At 39.1% G+C, this 16,930-nt stretch overlaps 1 protein-coding gene across 2 annotated transcripts in view; it reads left to right on the top strand.

Moving 5' to 3' along the window:
• OSBPL1A (oxysterol binding protein like 1A) overlaps positions 1-16,930 on the top strand; it is a 200,531-nt gene that overhangs the window by 118,019 nt on the left and 65,582 nt on the right. For both annotated transcript variants that reach the window (XM_082667364.1, XM_082667365.1), the window contains one exon: positions 15,489-15,645. In XM_082667364.1, the coding sequence (XP_082523490.1) occupies positions 15,489-15,645 (157 nt within the window). The remainder of the gene's footprint in view (positions 1-15,488; positions 15,646-16,930) is intronic.

Here is a 16,930-nt window from a genome sequence, read left to right as displayed (position 1 = left end):
AGCTTTTGAGCCCACAGACTTTGTCTTCCCGCTTCTGGTCATTATCCCTGCCAGCCCGTCTTCCACATCGCATATTGTCAGGTGTAGTGGGCAGAAAAATGGTCCCCCAAGGATACATTCACCTGCTCATCCCAGTAACCTGTAACCTTTTTTTGGAAAAAAAGATCTTTGCAAATGGGATTAAGTTAAGGAATTTGAGGTGAGATCATCATGGATTATCTGGGTGGGACCTAAGTGCTGTCACAAGTATCCTTATAAGAGAAAGGTAGAGGGAGATTAGACCCACAGAGGAGAAGGCAATGTGAAGATGGAGGCAGAGATTAGAGTGATGTGGCCACAAGCCCAGGAAAGCTGGAAGCCACCAGAGGCAAGAGGCAAGGAATGGACTTTCGTTAGAGCCTTCAGACGGATGGTGGTCCTGCAAACGCTTGGGTTTTCGTTCATTGAAACTGATTTTGGAGTTCTGGCCTCCAGAGTTATGAAAGACTACAATTTTGTTGTTTTAAGCCACCAAGTTATGCTAATTGTTACAGTGGCCATGGGACACTGATGTGTCAGAGTTATCTGTAAAGTGTAACATGGATCTTATCACTCCCTGGCAAAACATCCAAAGGCTCTCCATTACGACAGATTCAGTGTAAACTCTGTGATCTGACCCACGTTTAAGCTTCATCTCTGACGACCACATCTTTTCCCTCTGGCTACTCGCCTCTCTAGCTATGCCAGATATTCTTAGACACACACCTTGTTCTTTCAGGCGTGGGACTGTTGCTCTTCCCCTTACACCTGATATTCTCTTTTCCTGCCTTAAATTCTTAGTCATCATTACAGCTCAGATGTCATCTCTGCCTGGAAAGTTTGCCTGGAAACTTATCCTGCTTCCTCTGAGAGTGACTTCTTCAAGTATTCCCACACTTTGTATTTCATACGTTTACTTGCACGTCTTCCACTAGATTGCACTTTGCATATTTGGAGGGCCCCACCCATATCTCATTAATCTTTCTAAACTGGTTCAGCAACGAGCCCTTTCTTTGCCAGGTACATGGTAGGTATTTGGTAAGTGTTGATTTATTAAACTGAAGTCACATGAAAGAACTTTCTTTTATAACTGTGGATTATTCTATGACTGGTCTTTAGTTCTAGAATATTTTCTTTGTAGAGTGAATGCATAGGTGACCTTGAAAATGATTTTAAAGATGTCAACAGGACAAATTGGGAAGGTCTGGATTTAGTCACCCAAAATAGATACACATAAGTTTTTCAGTAGCCCACACACAAATGTTTTGAATAATTCTTCATCCGCAGTTACATGTGCAGATTTTGCAAGTTGGGGAAAACCATAGTAGATTTAGTTGCTTGGGGAAAAGCCAGTACTTTTAAGAAACTGTCGTAATCAACACTGTACCATTTGGCCGATGGTGACCTTGCACCTCATTCAGGGAGGATATGTCTAGAATGTCTCTGACTCTTGTTGCTTGCTGGCACCATTCTGTTTCAAGCTTTTGTCACTTCCTCAGTAGGTTATTGTAGCAATCTCTTGGCAGCCCCTTCTGGACTCACCCGGATTTTCTGTTTACAGTTTATTTTATACGTGGTAGGTTTCATTGATTGTCCTTGTGTGCTTCGTATTTACTACGTTATTTTTTTTTTTTTTTTTTTTTTTTTTTTTTAATTTTTGCGGTATGTGGGCCTCTCACTGCTGTGGCTTCTCCTGTTGCGGAGCACAGGCTCCGGATGCGCAGAGCCCAGCCGCTCCGCGGCACGTGGGATCTTCCCGGACCGGGGCACGAACCCGCGTCCCCTGCATCGGCAGGCGGACTCTCAACCACTGCGCCACCAGGGAAGCCCATTACTACGTTATTTTTGAGTTTACAGGATTGTACATTAAAGCTAAATAAACATTTGGCGCTGATATTTTAAGCTGGGGTTACTTTGGGGTTACTTTGGACATTCTTAGAAGATGCCTAGTTCTTGGGAAAGCATAAACAATGAAGGTATTAAATTGAGCGTGTGTGCCTTCTGACTATTTCCTGTTACCTTAAGTAACGGGGAGGGGCTATTTGGACATTATCCACAGTTCTTCCACATCTTGCTCCTTTGTACTATTTGTTCTCAAGTTAGTTTTCAGAGGTCATGTTAAAATACTTATCGGCATAACGTAAGAATTGCTGGCATGTTTATATCATTAATTTTATGACCTCTTTCAGCCTTTTAATAGGAGAAACTCAAAAAAGTAGGATAAAGGTAATGATCCTCTTAATGCTGAAGTTTTTTTTACACCACTTTATTTGAGGTATGATTGACATACAAAAAGCTGTACACATTTAACTCATACAACTTGATGAGTAAAGTTTTAAAGCCATGTAAACCCAGTCACAGCCATTGGCTTCCAAGCTGTTTGGTTGAAAGGGGATAGTGTTCAATCTGAAATGTGTTCGAAATTATTTTAAATCCCAGTGTGGTCAGAGCTTTTAAGTTTCTGGGCCACCAGAGATCTGTGAACAAACTTTCTATTAATACCACTGTTTTAATCAGGCAAAGATTCTGTCTACCTTAAATGCTTGTACATAGCCTAGAGCATTTATCTTGTAAAATACAGCCTGTTTTTCAGAGTGATGTTATGACACTTTTTATATAAAATATAATTAGTAATTAAACCACCTGAATCCTTTTTGGAAATAGATGGGAATTAACAAACCCACGAGTAAGTACAAACTAAGTATTCCATTTCCATGTATAGTCATTACATAGGGCTATACAGATTTTCCTAACTGCCCATTTAAAGTTCAGTGAATAATGTAAGGCTATTTTATAAATCCCTTACCCTGTTTTTCAGGGATGGATTGAAGCATCCTGAAAATTTTGTGTGGCTCTACTTAGTATAGAAACACAGATGTTCGTAAGGGGAAAATGCAGTGAGAAATAAAAGGGAAAATGAAAGGCTAATTTTGTCTGAAATCTAGGTGTGGATACTGTTAACATTTCTGCTGCTGTATTCAAAAATACATCTGTATAAAAATCCACCAATTTTTCTCCATGTCTGTGTGGCTTTCTTTCGTCACTGGCATTGAGGTGAGAGATGACAGGACCAGAATATAGACCATGCATCCAGCATGATAGGTCTTTGGCATTGGCTTGACAGGTTTTTGTTTGCTTTTTTGTTTTGGGTTTTATTTGGTTTCGATTTTTATTGTGGTAAAATAAACATAACACCTATACCATTTTAACCATTTTTAAGCATGCGGTTCAGTGTCATTAAGTACATTTTTGTCCAACCAGCACTGCTGTCCATTGCGAGTACTTTTCCATCATCCCCCAATAAAACTGTACCCATTAAACAGTAACTTCCCCCCCCCATTTGTTTGTTTTTAAAGCATGTACGTACAGTTCCCTTACTATTATAACCACCATATAAGGTGTTAAGCACACTCTTTCCAATACTTTATGCTTTCCACTGAGGCATTAATGTATTGCCCAGAAACACTGAATGGTAGATAAGGTCTGGCCTATTTGATATTCGTATGTGCAGGCAAAATTGAAAAACCTGTTTTAAGATTGCATTATCACCTCAGCAGCACTAAGATCTATCACTTGAAAATTACTCTTATGAGCCAGGTACACTCCATTACTGGGTTGCCTCAGGCCAAACAACCAACAGGGAGGGAACCCAGCCCCACTCATCAGCAGATTAAAGTTTTACTGAGCTCTACCCACCAGAGCAACACCCAGCTCTACCCTCCACCAGTCCCTCCCATCAGGAAGCTTGCACAAGCCTCTAAGATAGCCTCATCCACCAGAGGGCAGACAGGAGAAGCAAGAAGAACAATTCTGCAGCCTGTGGAAGCAAAACCACATTCAAAGAAAGATAGACAAAATGAAAAGGCAGAGGACTTTGTACCACATGAAGGAACAAGATAAAACCCCAGAGAAACAACTAAATGAAGTGGAGATAGGCAACCTTCCAGAAAAAGAATTCAGAATAATGATAGCGAAGATGATCCAGGACCTTGGAAAAACAATGGAGGCAAAGATTGAGAAGATGCAAGAATTGTTTAACAAAGACCTAGAAGAATTAAAGAATGAACACCTAGAAGAAGTAAAGAACAAATAGATGAACAATACAATAACTGAAATGAAAAATACACTAGAAGGAATCAATAGAATAACCGAGGCAGAAGAATGGATAAGTGACCTGGAAGACAGAATGGTGGAATTCACTGCCGTGGAACAGAATAAAGAAAAAAGAATGAAAAGAAATGAAGATGGCCTAAGAGACCTCTGGGACAACATTAAACGCAACAACATTCACATTACAGGGGTCCCAGAAGGAGAAGAGAGAGAGAAAGGACCTGAGAGAATATCTGAAGAGATTATAGTCGAAAACTTCCCTAACATGGGAAAGGAAATAGCCACCCAAGTCCAGGACGTGCAGAGAGTCCCAGGCAGGATAAACCCAAGGAGAAACATGCTGAGACACATAGTAATCAAACTGACAAAACTTAAAGACAAAGAAAAATTATTGAAAGCAACAAGGGAAAAATGACAAATAACATACAATGGAACTCCCATAAGGTTAGCAGCTGATTTCTCAGCAGAAACTCTACAAGCCAGAAGGGAGTGGCATGATATATTTAAAGTGATGAAAGGGAAGAACCTACAACCAAGATTACTCTACCAGGCAAGGATCTCATTCAGATTTGATGGAGAAATCAAAAGCTTTACAGACAGGCAAAAGCTAAGAGAATTCAGCACCACCATACCAGCTCTACAACTAATGCTAAAGGAACTTCTCTAAGTGGGAAACACAAGAGAAGAAAAGGAGCTATGAAAACAAACCCAAAACAATTAAGAAAATGGTCATAGGAGCATACATATTGAAAATTATCTTAAACGTGAATGGATTAAATGCTCCAACCAAAAGACACAGGCTCGCTGAATGGATACAAAAACAAGACCCATATATATGCTGTCTACAGGAGACCCACTTCAGGGGCACATACAGACTGAAAGTGAGGGGATGGAAAAAGATATTCCATGCAAATGGAAATCAAAAGAAAGCTGGAGTAGCAATACTCATATCAGATTAAATAGACTTTAAAATAAAGAATGTTATAAGACACAAGGAAGGACACTACATAATGATCAAGGGATCAATCCAAGAAGAAGATATAACAACTATATATGCACCCAACATAGGAGCACCTCAATACACAAGACAACTGCTAACAGCTCTAAAAGAGGAAATCGACAGTAACACAATAACAGTGGGGGACTTTAACACCTCACTTAAACCAATGGGCACATCATCCAGACAGAAAGTTAATAAGGAAGCACAAGCTTTAAATGACACAACAGACCAGATAGATTTAATTGATATTTATAGGACATTCCATCCGAAAACAGCAGATTACACTTTCTTCTAAAGTGCACACGGAACTTTCTCCAGGATAGATCACATCTTGGGCCACAAATCAAGCCTTGGTAAATTTAAGAAAATTGAAATCATATCAAGCATCTTTTCCAACAATAACGCTATGAGATTAGAAATCTATTACAAGGAAAAAAACGTAAAAAACACAAACACATGGAGGCTAAACAGTGTGCTACTAAATAACCAAGAAATCACTGAAGAAATCAAAGAGGAAATCAAAAAATACCTAGAGACAAATGACAACAAAAACATGATCCAAAACCTATGGGATGCAGCAAAAGCAGTTCTAAGAGGGAAGTTTATAGCAATACAGTCCTACCTCAAGAAACAAGAAAAATCTCAAACAATCTAACCTTACACCTAAAGGAACTAGAGAAAGAAGAACAAACAAAACCCTAAGTTAGTAGAAGGAAAGAAATCATAAAGACCAGAACAGAAATAGATGAAATAGAAACAAAGAAAACAATAGTGAAGATCAATAAAACTAAAAACTGGTTCTTTGAGAAGATAAACAGAATTGATGAACTTTTAGCGAGACTCATCAAGAAAAAGAGGGAGAGGACTCAAATCAATAAAATTAGAAATGAAAAAGGAGAAGTTACAATGGACACTGCAGAAATACAAAGCATCATAAGAGACTACTACAGGCAACTCTATGCCAATAAAATGGACAACCTGGAAGACATGGACAAATTCTTAGAAAGGTATAAACTTCCAAAACTGAACCAGGAAGAAATAGAAAATATGAACAGACCAATCCCAGGTAATGAAATTGAAACTGTGATTAAAAATCTTCCAACAAACTAAAGTCCAGGACCAGATGGCTTCACAGGTGAATTCTATCAAACATTTAGAGAAGAGCTAACACCCATCCTTCTGAAACTCTTCCAAATAATTGCAGAGGAAGGAACACTCCCAAACCCATTCTATGAGGCCACCATCACCCTGATACCAAAACCAGACAGAGATACTACAAAAAAAAGAAAATTACCAGTATCACTGATGAATGTAGATGCAAAAATCCTCAACAAAATACTAGCAAACGGGATCCAACAACACATTAAAAGGATCATACACCATGGTCAAATGGGATTTATCCCAGGGATGCAAGGATTCTTCAGTATATGCAAATCAATCAATGTGATACACCATATTAACAAATTGAAGAATAAAAACCGTTATGATCATCTCAGTATATGCAGGAAAAGCTTTTGACCAAATTCAACATCCATTTATGATAAAAACTCTCCAGAAAGTGGACGGAGGGGGGACCTACCTCAACATAATAAAGGCCATATATGACAAACCCACAGCAAACATCATTCTCAATGATGAAAAATTGAAAGCATTTCCTCTAAGATCACGAACAAGACAAGGATGTCCACTCTCGCCACTATTATTCAACGTAATTTTGGAAGTCCTAGCCACGGCAATCAAAGAAGAAAAAGAAAAAGGACTCCAAATTGGACAAGAAGTAAAACTGTCACTGTTTGCAGATGACATGATACTATACATAGAGAATCCTGAAGATGCCATCAGAAAACAATTAGAGCTAATCAATAAATTTAGTAAAGTTGCAGGATACAAAATTAATGCACAGAAACCTCTTATATTCCTGTACACTAACAACGAAAGGTCAGAAAGAGAAATTAAGGAAACAATCCCATTCACCGTTGCAACAAAAAGAATAAAATACCTAGGAATAAACCTATCTAAGGAGGTAAAAGTTCTGTACTCAGAAAACTATAAGACACTGATGAAAGAAATCAAAGATGACACAAACAGATGGAGAGATATACCATGTTCTTGGATTGGAAGAATCAATATCATGAAAATGACTGTACTGCCCAAAGCAATCTACAGGTTCAATGCAATCCCTATCAAATTACCAATGGCATTTTTTACAGAAGTAGAACAAAAAATCTTAAAATTTGTATGGAGACACAGAAGACCCTGAATAGCCAAAGCAGTCTTGGGTGAAAAAAAAACGGAACTGGAGGAATCAGACTCCCTGACTTCAGACTATACTACAAAGCAACAGTAATCAAGATAATATGGTACTGGCACAGAAACAGAAATATAGATCAATGGAACAGGATAGAAAGCCCAGAGATAAACCCACGCACCTGTGGTCAACTTATCTATGACAAAGGAGGCAAGGATATGCAATAGAGAAAAGACAGTCTCTTCAATAAGTGGTGCTGGGAAAACTGGACAGCTACATTTAAAAGAATGAAATTAGGACACTCCCTAACACCATACACAAAAATAAACTCAAAATAGATTATAGACCTTAATGTAAGGCTGGATGCTATAAAACTCTTAGAGGAAAACATAGGAAGAACACTCTTTTACATAAGTCACAGCAAGATCTTTTTTGATCCACCTTGTAGAGTAATGGAAATAAAAACAAATGGCACCTAATGAAACTTAGCTTTTGCAAAGCAAAGGAAACTACAAACAAGATGATAAGACAACCCTCAGAATGGGAGAAAATATTTGCAAACGAATCAATGGACAAAGGAGTAATCTCCAAAATATATAAACAGCCCATGCAGCTCAATATTAAAAAAACAACCCAATCCAAAAATGGGCAGAAGACCTAAATAGACATTTCTCCAAAGAAGACATACAGATGGCCAAGAAACACATGAAAAGCTGTTCAGCATCACTAATTATTAGAGAAATGCAAATCAAAACTACAATGAGGTATCACCTCACACCAGTTAGAATGGGCATCATCAGAAAATCTGCAAACAACAAATGCTGGAGAGAGTGTTTAGGAAAGGGAACCCTCTTGCGCTGTTGGTGGGAATGTAAATTGATACAGCCATTATGGAGAACAGTATGGAGGTTCCTTAAAAAACTAAAAATAGAATTACCATATGACCCAGCAATCCTGCTAATGGGTATATACCCAGAGAAAACATGCATCCTAGTGTTCACTGCAGCACTATTTACAATTGCCAGGTCATGGAAGCAACCTAAATTTCCATCGACAGACGAATGGGTAAAGAAGATGTGTTACATTTATACAAAATGGAATATTACTCAGCCATAAAAAGGAATGAAATTGGGCCATTTGGAGAGACGTGGATGGATCTGGAGACTGTCATACAGAGTGAAGTAAGTCAGAAAGAGAAAAAGAGATATCGTAAATTAATGCATATATGGGGAACCTAGAAAAAATGGTACAGATGAACTGGTTTGCAGGGCAGAAATAGAGACACAGATGTGGAGAAATAGAGACACAGATGTAGAGACACAGATGTACAGACACCAAAGGGGGAAAGTGGCGGGGGGCGGTGGTGGGATGAGTTGGGAGATTGGGATTGACATGTATTCATTAATATGTATAAAATAGATAACTAATAAGAACCTGCTGTATAAAAAATAAAATTCAAAAAAAAATTACATGGTCAGGCTTCACCTTAAGCAGTAAGCCTCCACAGGGACTATGCTTTGCTACTTAGGTAAACACGTTAGAATTTAAATATATCTGGACCCGTGGGTCTCCAAATGAAATGATACTCTGCTGGAGGCGTATTGGCGTGACTCATGCATTGGAGGCATAGAAGTTGAGGATGGCTCCTTATTGCCCACAAACTAAGTCCAAGCTATGTCTCACTCTATACATAGTACTAGAAGTAACTGAGCTTTTGTTCTTTTTTTTTTTTTTAACATCTTTATTGGGGTATAATTGCTTTACAATGGTGTGTTAGTTTCTGCTTTATAACAAAGTGAATCAGTTATACATATACATATGTTCCCATATCTCTTCCCTCTTGCGTCTCCCTCCCTCCCACCCTCCCTATCCCACCCCTCCAGGCTGTCACAAAGCACCGAGCCAATATCCCTGTGCCATGCGGCTGCTTCCCACTAGCTATCTAACTTACTACGTTTGTTAGTGTGTATATGTCCATGACTCTCTCTCGCCCCGTCACAGCTCACCCTTCCCCCTCCCCATAACCTCAAGTCCGTTCTCTAGGAGGTCTGCGTCTTTATTCCTGCCTTACCCCTAGGTTCTTCATGACATTTTTTTTTTCTTAAATTCCATATATATGTGTTAGCATACGGTATTTGTCTTTTTCTTTCTGACTTACTTCACTGTGTATGACAGACTCTAGGTCTATCCACCTCATTACAAATAGCTCAATTTCGTTTCTTTTTATGGCTGAGTAATATTCCATTGTATATATGTGCCACATCTTCTTTATCCATTCATCCGATGATGGGCACTTAGGTTGTTTCCATCTCCGGGCTATTGTAAATAGAGCTGCAATGAACATTTTGGTACATGACTCTTTTTGAATTTCGGTTTTCTCAGGGTATATGCCCAGTAGTGGGATTGCTGGGTCATATGGTAGTTCTATTTGTAGTTTTTTAAGGAACCTCCATACTGTTCTCCATAGTGGCTGAACCAATTCACATTCCCACCAGCAGTGCAAGAGTGTTCCCTTTTCTCCACACCCTCTCCAGCATTTATTGTTTCTAGATTTTTTGATGATGGCCATTCTGACTGGTGTGAGATGATATCTCATTGTAGTTTTGATTTGCATTTCTCTAATGATTAATGATGTTGAGCATTCTTTCATGTGTTTGTTGGCAGTCTGTATATCTTCTTTGGAGAAATGTCTATTTAGGTCTTCTGCCCATTTTTGGATTGGGTTGTTTGTTTTCTTGTTATTGAGCTGCATGAGCTGCTTGTAAATTTTGGAGATTAATCCTTTGTCGGTTGCTTCATTTGCAAATATTTTCTCCCATTCTGAGGGTTGTCTTTTGGTCTTGTTTATGGTTTCCTTTGCTGTGCAAAAGCTTTGAAGTTTCATTAGGTCCCATTTGTTTATTTTTGTTTTTATTTCCATTACTCTAGGAGGTGGGTCAGAAAGGATCTTGCTGTGATTTATGTCGTAGAGTGTTCTGCCTATGTTTTCCTCTAAGAGTTTGATAGTTTCTGGCCTTATATTTAGGTCTTTAATCCATTTTGAGCTTATTTTTGTGTATGGTGTTAGGGAGTGATCTAATCTCATACTTTTACATGTACCTGTCCAGTTTTCCCAGCACCACTTATTGAAGAGGCTGTCCTTTCTCCACTGTACATTACTGCCACCTTTATCAAAGATAAAGTGTCCATATGTGCATGGGTTTATCTCTGGGCTTTCTATCCTGTTCCATTGATCTATCTTTCTGTTTTTGTGCCAGTACCATACCGTCTTGATAACTGTAGCTTTGTAGTATAGTCTGAAGTCAGGGAGCCTGATTCCTCCAGTTCCTTTTTTTGTTCTCAAGATTGCTTTGGCTATTCGGGGTCTTTTGTGTTTCCATACAAATTGCGAAATTTTTTGTTCTAGTTCTGTGAAAAATGCCAGTGGTAGTTTGATAGGGATTGCATTGAATCTATAGATTGCTTTGGGTAGTAGAGTCATTTTCACAATGTTGATTCTTCCAATCCAAGAACATGGTATATCTCTCCATCTATTTGTATCCTCTTTAATTTCTTTCATCAGTGTCTTATAATTTTCTGCATACAGGTCTTTTGTCTCCTTAGGTAGGTTTATTCCTAGATATTTTATTCTTTTTGTTGCAATGGTAAATGGGAGTGTTTTCTTGATTTCACTTTCAGATTTTTCATCATTAGTGTATAGGAATGCCAGAGATTTCTGTGCATTAATTTTGTATCCTGCCACTTTACCAAATTCATTGATTAGCTCTAGTAGTTTTCTGGTAGCATCTTTAGGATTCTCTATGTATAGGATCATGTCATCTGCAAACAGTGACAGCTTTACTTCTTCTTTTCCGATTTGGATTCCTTTTATTTCCTTCTCTTCTCTGATTGCTGTGGCTAAAAGTTCCAAAACTATGTTGAATAAGAGTGGTGAGAGTGGGCACCCTTGTCTTGTTCCTGATCTTAGTGGAAATTCTTTCAGTTTTTCACCATTGAGGATGATGTTTGCTGTGGGCTTGTCGTATATGGCTGAGCTTTTGTTCTTAATCAAGAAGTTAGTTTTTATCTCGAGGACACTGTAAATCATGTCACTGATCGTGTTTCCTCCTTTGCCTCTGAAGCTAGAATGCTCAGAGATGAGCTGACGATTTGCCTCTAGCGGGTGAAAGAACTTTACGGCGTGGAATGGGATACTACCTCATTCCCGCTTCATTTTATACCCTCTTTTCCCACTGCCTGCCGTTGATCTTTATTCATCCTGAGTAGTCAGCTTCATGACTGATTCATAGCTTCATTTCCCCCCAGCCGCCCTGTCACCACTCCTTTCTCGCGTCTTCTCCTCCCACCTTACTGAATGCTCCTTCTTTCCTCCCTGCCTTGCATCATGCCGCTCCCTTATGCCTGGAACAGCTCCTCTGTTGTAACTCCCTCCTCCACCCCCAGTCTTACTGCTTGTCAACTTAGCTCAGCCGTCAGTCACAATCATCTCTGGATACCCAGTCCTTCACTGTGTGAAACTGGCTGTTCCCTCCTGTGTGGCCCACTGCCCCCATCCAGACTTACGCTGCTGCACCGGGAGTAATTCAGTGAACTCATGTTTTCACAAAACAGTCTACCTCTGCTCGACCATGGACAGGGACCACATCTCACTGTTCTTTGAATCACCTACCATGCCTTGCGCCAAATAAAGGAGGGGAAGAATGAAGTAAGCAGTATCAGATGTGGTGGACGAGTCATGATAAGAAATAAAAAATGATCATTGGACTAACTTTGCAGTATGGCGGTAATTGGTGATCTTCGCTAGAGCCCTTTAGGGGAAGGGTGGGCATAGCCTGATTATATTAGAGGGGGAAGGAGGTTGGGAGCAAGGTAGAGAGAAATAAGGGTTGGGGGGAGGGGAGAGGTGGATGAACAGGGAGAGAGAGACTAGGAGAGGGGGCAGAGAAGAAGTCAAGTTGCTACCCTTGGGGGGGAGGGGAGGGGAGGGGAATGATAAGGGTCTGTACTGCCACCTGATAGCGTGTCCCTAGGGGTAAGCACAGCGCTCCTATGATTGGGTGAAGGTAGTAGGTCTTCAGCTTGTGTTCAGTAAGTTTAAATCTTGTTCTGAGTAAAGTCTTTGCTTCATAGAAGTTCTTACTGCCTTACCTCTTGTTTGGTGTTTATTGTATATCTGCTTTTTGTTAAGAATTTTCTTTGGAAATGGATTAGTCCCTGTCTTATGATTTGTATCCCTTGAATAGCAAACACAGTATCCTGTGCAGAGTGATGTTTAATAAATGCTTGAGTGCTTGAGGTTTTTTGCTTCAGTGCATTTTGGTTTTCATGACATCTAAATTATAAAGTAATAATGCATCTTGATTAATACTAACCAATGCAGACAGGGTTATTTTGTTTGGCTCTTTAAATTCTTAATTTTTTCATATGAAACAAACTTAAAAATGTGAAAGTGAAAAAACCACCCGATCTTCCCCCCAAGACCACTGTCACCCTCTTTGGTTCAGGTTGTGCTCATGCTGCTTCCTCTGAACAACTCTTCCCTCACCTCCACCTGAGCACCATTCTCATTGTTTTGAGATTTACCTGTTGTTCCACCGTAAGCAGATAAGGTAGGGGGTCCCCAAAGAAAACGAACCAGGCATGGCTTTCTTGACATAAGAGAAGCCATTTTTAGCCTAAGCCATTTTGTGATCTAAGCCTGGCCACAGTGCTTGCCCTTGAACAGGTCTCAGTGATTAATGATCTTGAGGGAACAAAATAATGCAGGAACAAACAGGACTGTTACCAGGCAAGAGAAGTTGCAGTAGCAAAGATAATAAATCAGTTGTAAAGACTCCCAGTTCTGTTTTCAGTGGTAAAGATTAGCCTGAAACACTTTCTTGAGCTGTTTTACAGAATTCAAACGGCGCTCCTCTCGAGCCTGCAACCAACCACCAGATCAACTGTTGACCTTTTCTGACCCTCATGACTTCAATCAGCTAAAGCTTGGACTCTGTCAACCTTTGCCTCAATTCTCTTTTGAATTCTCCTCTGCTCAAAACCCCTTCATGAATATGCATATACTGCCCAGGCCCATTCATGAATATGCATGCACCCTTAGTGTAAAACTTCCCCAGTCTTGCTGTTGGGGAGACACTGCCTTGGGAAAGATCCCCGGTGTTCTCCTTATTTCCTGCAAGTAATAAATCCTTCTTTCTCCCACTCTTTGGCTTGGTTGTGTCTTTTTGCTTGACACCCACCAAGAGAGACGAAGCCAGTTTTCAGGTAATACCACCTCTCCTATATCCTTTCCTGATACCCCTTTGCCTACCCCAGCAAATGGACTCTTCCCCTCTTTGCTTCACTGTGCCCTAGACAAACTTCTGTCATTTCACTGCTCTCATTTGGACAGATATGTTTACCTGAACCAGATCTTTCTTTAAGGCAGAATAAAATTAATTTTTTTTGCTTATATTTTAGAGTTGTAAAATGGTATCCTGATTATTTTGACTTATCACTCTGTTAAAAGTATTTTTCTATTTTATTAAGTTGCTTTTGTAATTGTGATTTTAGCAGCTGTGTATTTCATCTAATGGATGACAGTCCCCTGTTACTGGCTTTGCAGGTTGTCTTCACTTTTGGGGTTTTTTTTGGAATTTTGGAATTTATTTTTTTATACAGCAGGTTCTTATTAGTTATCCATTTTATACATATTAGTGTATATATGTCAATCCCAATCTCCCAAGTCTTCAATTGTTTTTCATAAAATATTGTCACTGCCTGCCAAAATTGACAATGAAAAATAAATATTGCTTTAAACTTATTATTAAAATATCTCTTTCTTTGCTATATGGTATATGTCACAACAAAGCTATATTTTCAACTCTGGTAAAGTTATATTTACAGAAGATAAAAATAACTTCCGTAGCATTGAGTCTTTTCTGCAGGTAACTTACACCATTTAGACAGTCCAGAGTTCAAGGTGTGTTGTCCAACCTGCAGTGGTACTTGTCCAACAGTTGTTACTCGTGAACCTAATGTGATAAAAATAAGAGCCCATGATTTTGGCTGAATTATAGAATGCAGTTGGGGGAAAAGAAGTACTAAATAATTTTATTTCCTGAACATCTTAGCTATAATACACACTAAGCAGATGGTTGAAACTTTTATTTAAGGGAGGTTACTTGAATGGGTGTGAGTGCTTCCCTAGAGCAGAGGACGGTTGCCTGTATGGTCATCTGCTTACGGAAAGTTAGACGTTACCTGGAATTTACATTTTAATAAAAGCATAGGCATCATTTAAAGTTTTCTAGAGATTGGATGGCTGCTACTGTGAACTGAAATACGTAGAGCGTTAAACAAGTAAGCGGGCATACTTCTTAACCCCGTAGTCCTTCCTCGCCATCACCAAAGCACCCTGGAGATGCTGAAAGGAGATGAAGGATGTGAGTGTGCCTGAAAACTGTAGCGTATTGTACGCAGATAAGTTGTCCTTTTATTCCCAAACAGGCCGATGGCTCCACGCTGAATGCATAGGCAGTTGGGAATGTGGCATTTCCATCCTAAAAACACCCGCCTGATAATTAGATTTTATATGGCCACTTCAGACTTCAGCTTTTGAGAATTTAAATAATATAATATCAGAAGAAGTGTTTTTTAAAGTAGTTAAAAATTACCTTTGCTTTGGTGTCTGTAGTATCAGATGTAATTTATGCTTCCCCCAAGTACAGCCACGGTAGCTTTTTCTTTATACATGAGTTTAAAAAATTGATTGTGTTTTTAAAGTTATGCTTAAGGTGCTTTGAAAGGGAAGATAAAAGTAGAAATTTTTTCAGGGGGAAAACCACTGAATATAATTTCTTTAAGAATTAGGTAATCTCTGGACGTCTCTTTTAGTGTATACAATCTAACAGTTGTAAGTTTATATAATCCTATATCTGTTTCCTAAATCCACTTTAGCCTTATTGGGTGCAGGTTCTTTGAAATCCCTGAGGAGGAGTTAACAGATGGATTGTTGAAGGACAAAGTAGGCTGCTTAAGTTTCAAAGCCTGATGCGTTAAGGGAGAGATCCATTGTTACGGAAGCCTCACACCAAAGTTCAGTTCATTGACTGTGAACCTGCTCTGCCACAGATTCCGAGTCCGAACGGTCCCTGAGTAGATTGGAAGCAGTGACTGTGCACTGCTTTGAAGAGGAAGGAGAGCACCTGAGGAGTAGAAAGCACAGAATGTCCGAAGGAAAAGACTGTGGTGGTGGAGATGCTCTCTCCAATGGCATCAAAAAACACAGGTAGGATGGCCTTTAACAGTGAACGTTGCTTCCTTTTTATTATCAAGTGCATTTGCTTTTGTAAAGAAAAGTATGCGTTCTCTTCGTTTTTGCTTTTTCTCTCTATTGAATATTTATATTGCTCCATCACCTCAAGGAAAGGATTTAGCTTAAGTACTTTGTCCATTACAAGAAGAACATCATCTGTAATTGTAGGAACTAAACACAAAACTTGGTGTTAGATACCATGGTTTTAGGGGAACATAAATCCTTCAGCTGGCGATGTAGAAAGGCTCTTCAGAAGTGCCTATTGAAAGTGATGCTGGGTTCTTCTTTTCAGCATACATCTTTTATGACTCTGCCTCCCAGTGCTATTTTAGTTTCTAGTCATTTGATCTTCTTGTTGGTTTTATTGAGAATGGATGGTAATATTGCCTGCTTGTTGATACAATTTAGTTACATTTACACAAAGACTTTTATTAAGACCCAGGGTTTGTTGAACATAGCCATTTTGTACTGTCTAATAACATTAGTATTTTTTTATTTGCTTGATGATTTAGTCCTAGAGATTGTCCCAGATTAATGAGATGTCACAGACACTAGAGTTCTCTGGTTTCACACAAGTTTATAGACACAGTGCCATGTGTGCATGCTGGTATTCATAGGGTACAATATTTTATCAAATTATCAGTGGAGAATAAATCCTGTTGTCATTGTAAAGAGCACTTTTGGGATAAGTAGTTATTAACCATTAATTTCTACAGAATGGTTTTTTATTTAATATTTGTAGATTTGTGTAGCTCTAACCCCATTTTTGTACCATGAATCTGGCTACAGTTGGTCTCAACTATTGTCCTACTGAAAAATTGTACATATCACTTCTGATGTATATGTATCACCCCTTGTTAACAAAAAATGTTTCACTTTGTACTTATTTTGAAAAGATCAGTGAGTTTTAGGTAACTAACTCAAACCAGAGTTTTCTTCTCTTTGGTTAGAGGGTATCTTCTAAACGTGCTCGTTGATGGCTATCTTTTGATGGAGTTTACCATTGCAGAGGATGTGGCGAGCTGTGAGGGCCCTTCCTCTCTTCTGTAGTTACTGTCAGCTCCTTTGTGGTCAGGGGCTAAGTTCTGTGCAGGGCATAAGGTACCTAACAGGAAACCTGTCAGGTCTCCCAATGTCTAAAAAGAAGATAGCCTTTAACCATTTAACACATACCTCGTTACAGTCTAATGAGAACACATGTGACGTATGTTCGGAATGTTCAGAGATGCATAGAATCGTTAAGGTATCTGAAGGAACG

This window comes from Grampus griseus (genome assembly GCF_964374135.1).
Source record: "Grampus griseus genome assembly, chromosome: 12".
NCBI lineage: Eukaryota > Metazoa > Chordata > Mammalia > Artiodactyla > Delphinidae > Grampus > Grampus griseus.
Note: the sequence above shows the minus strand (reverse complement) of the source record. Positions and strands in the feature narration are given on the sequence as shown.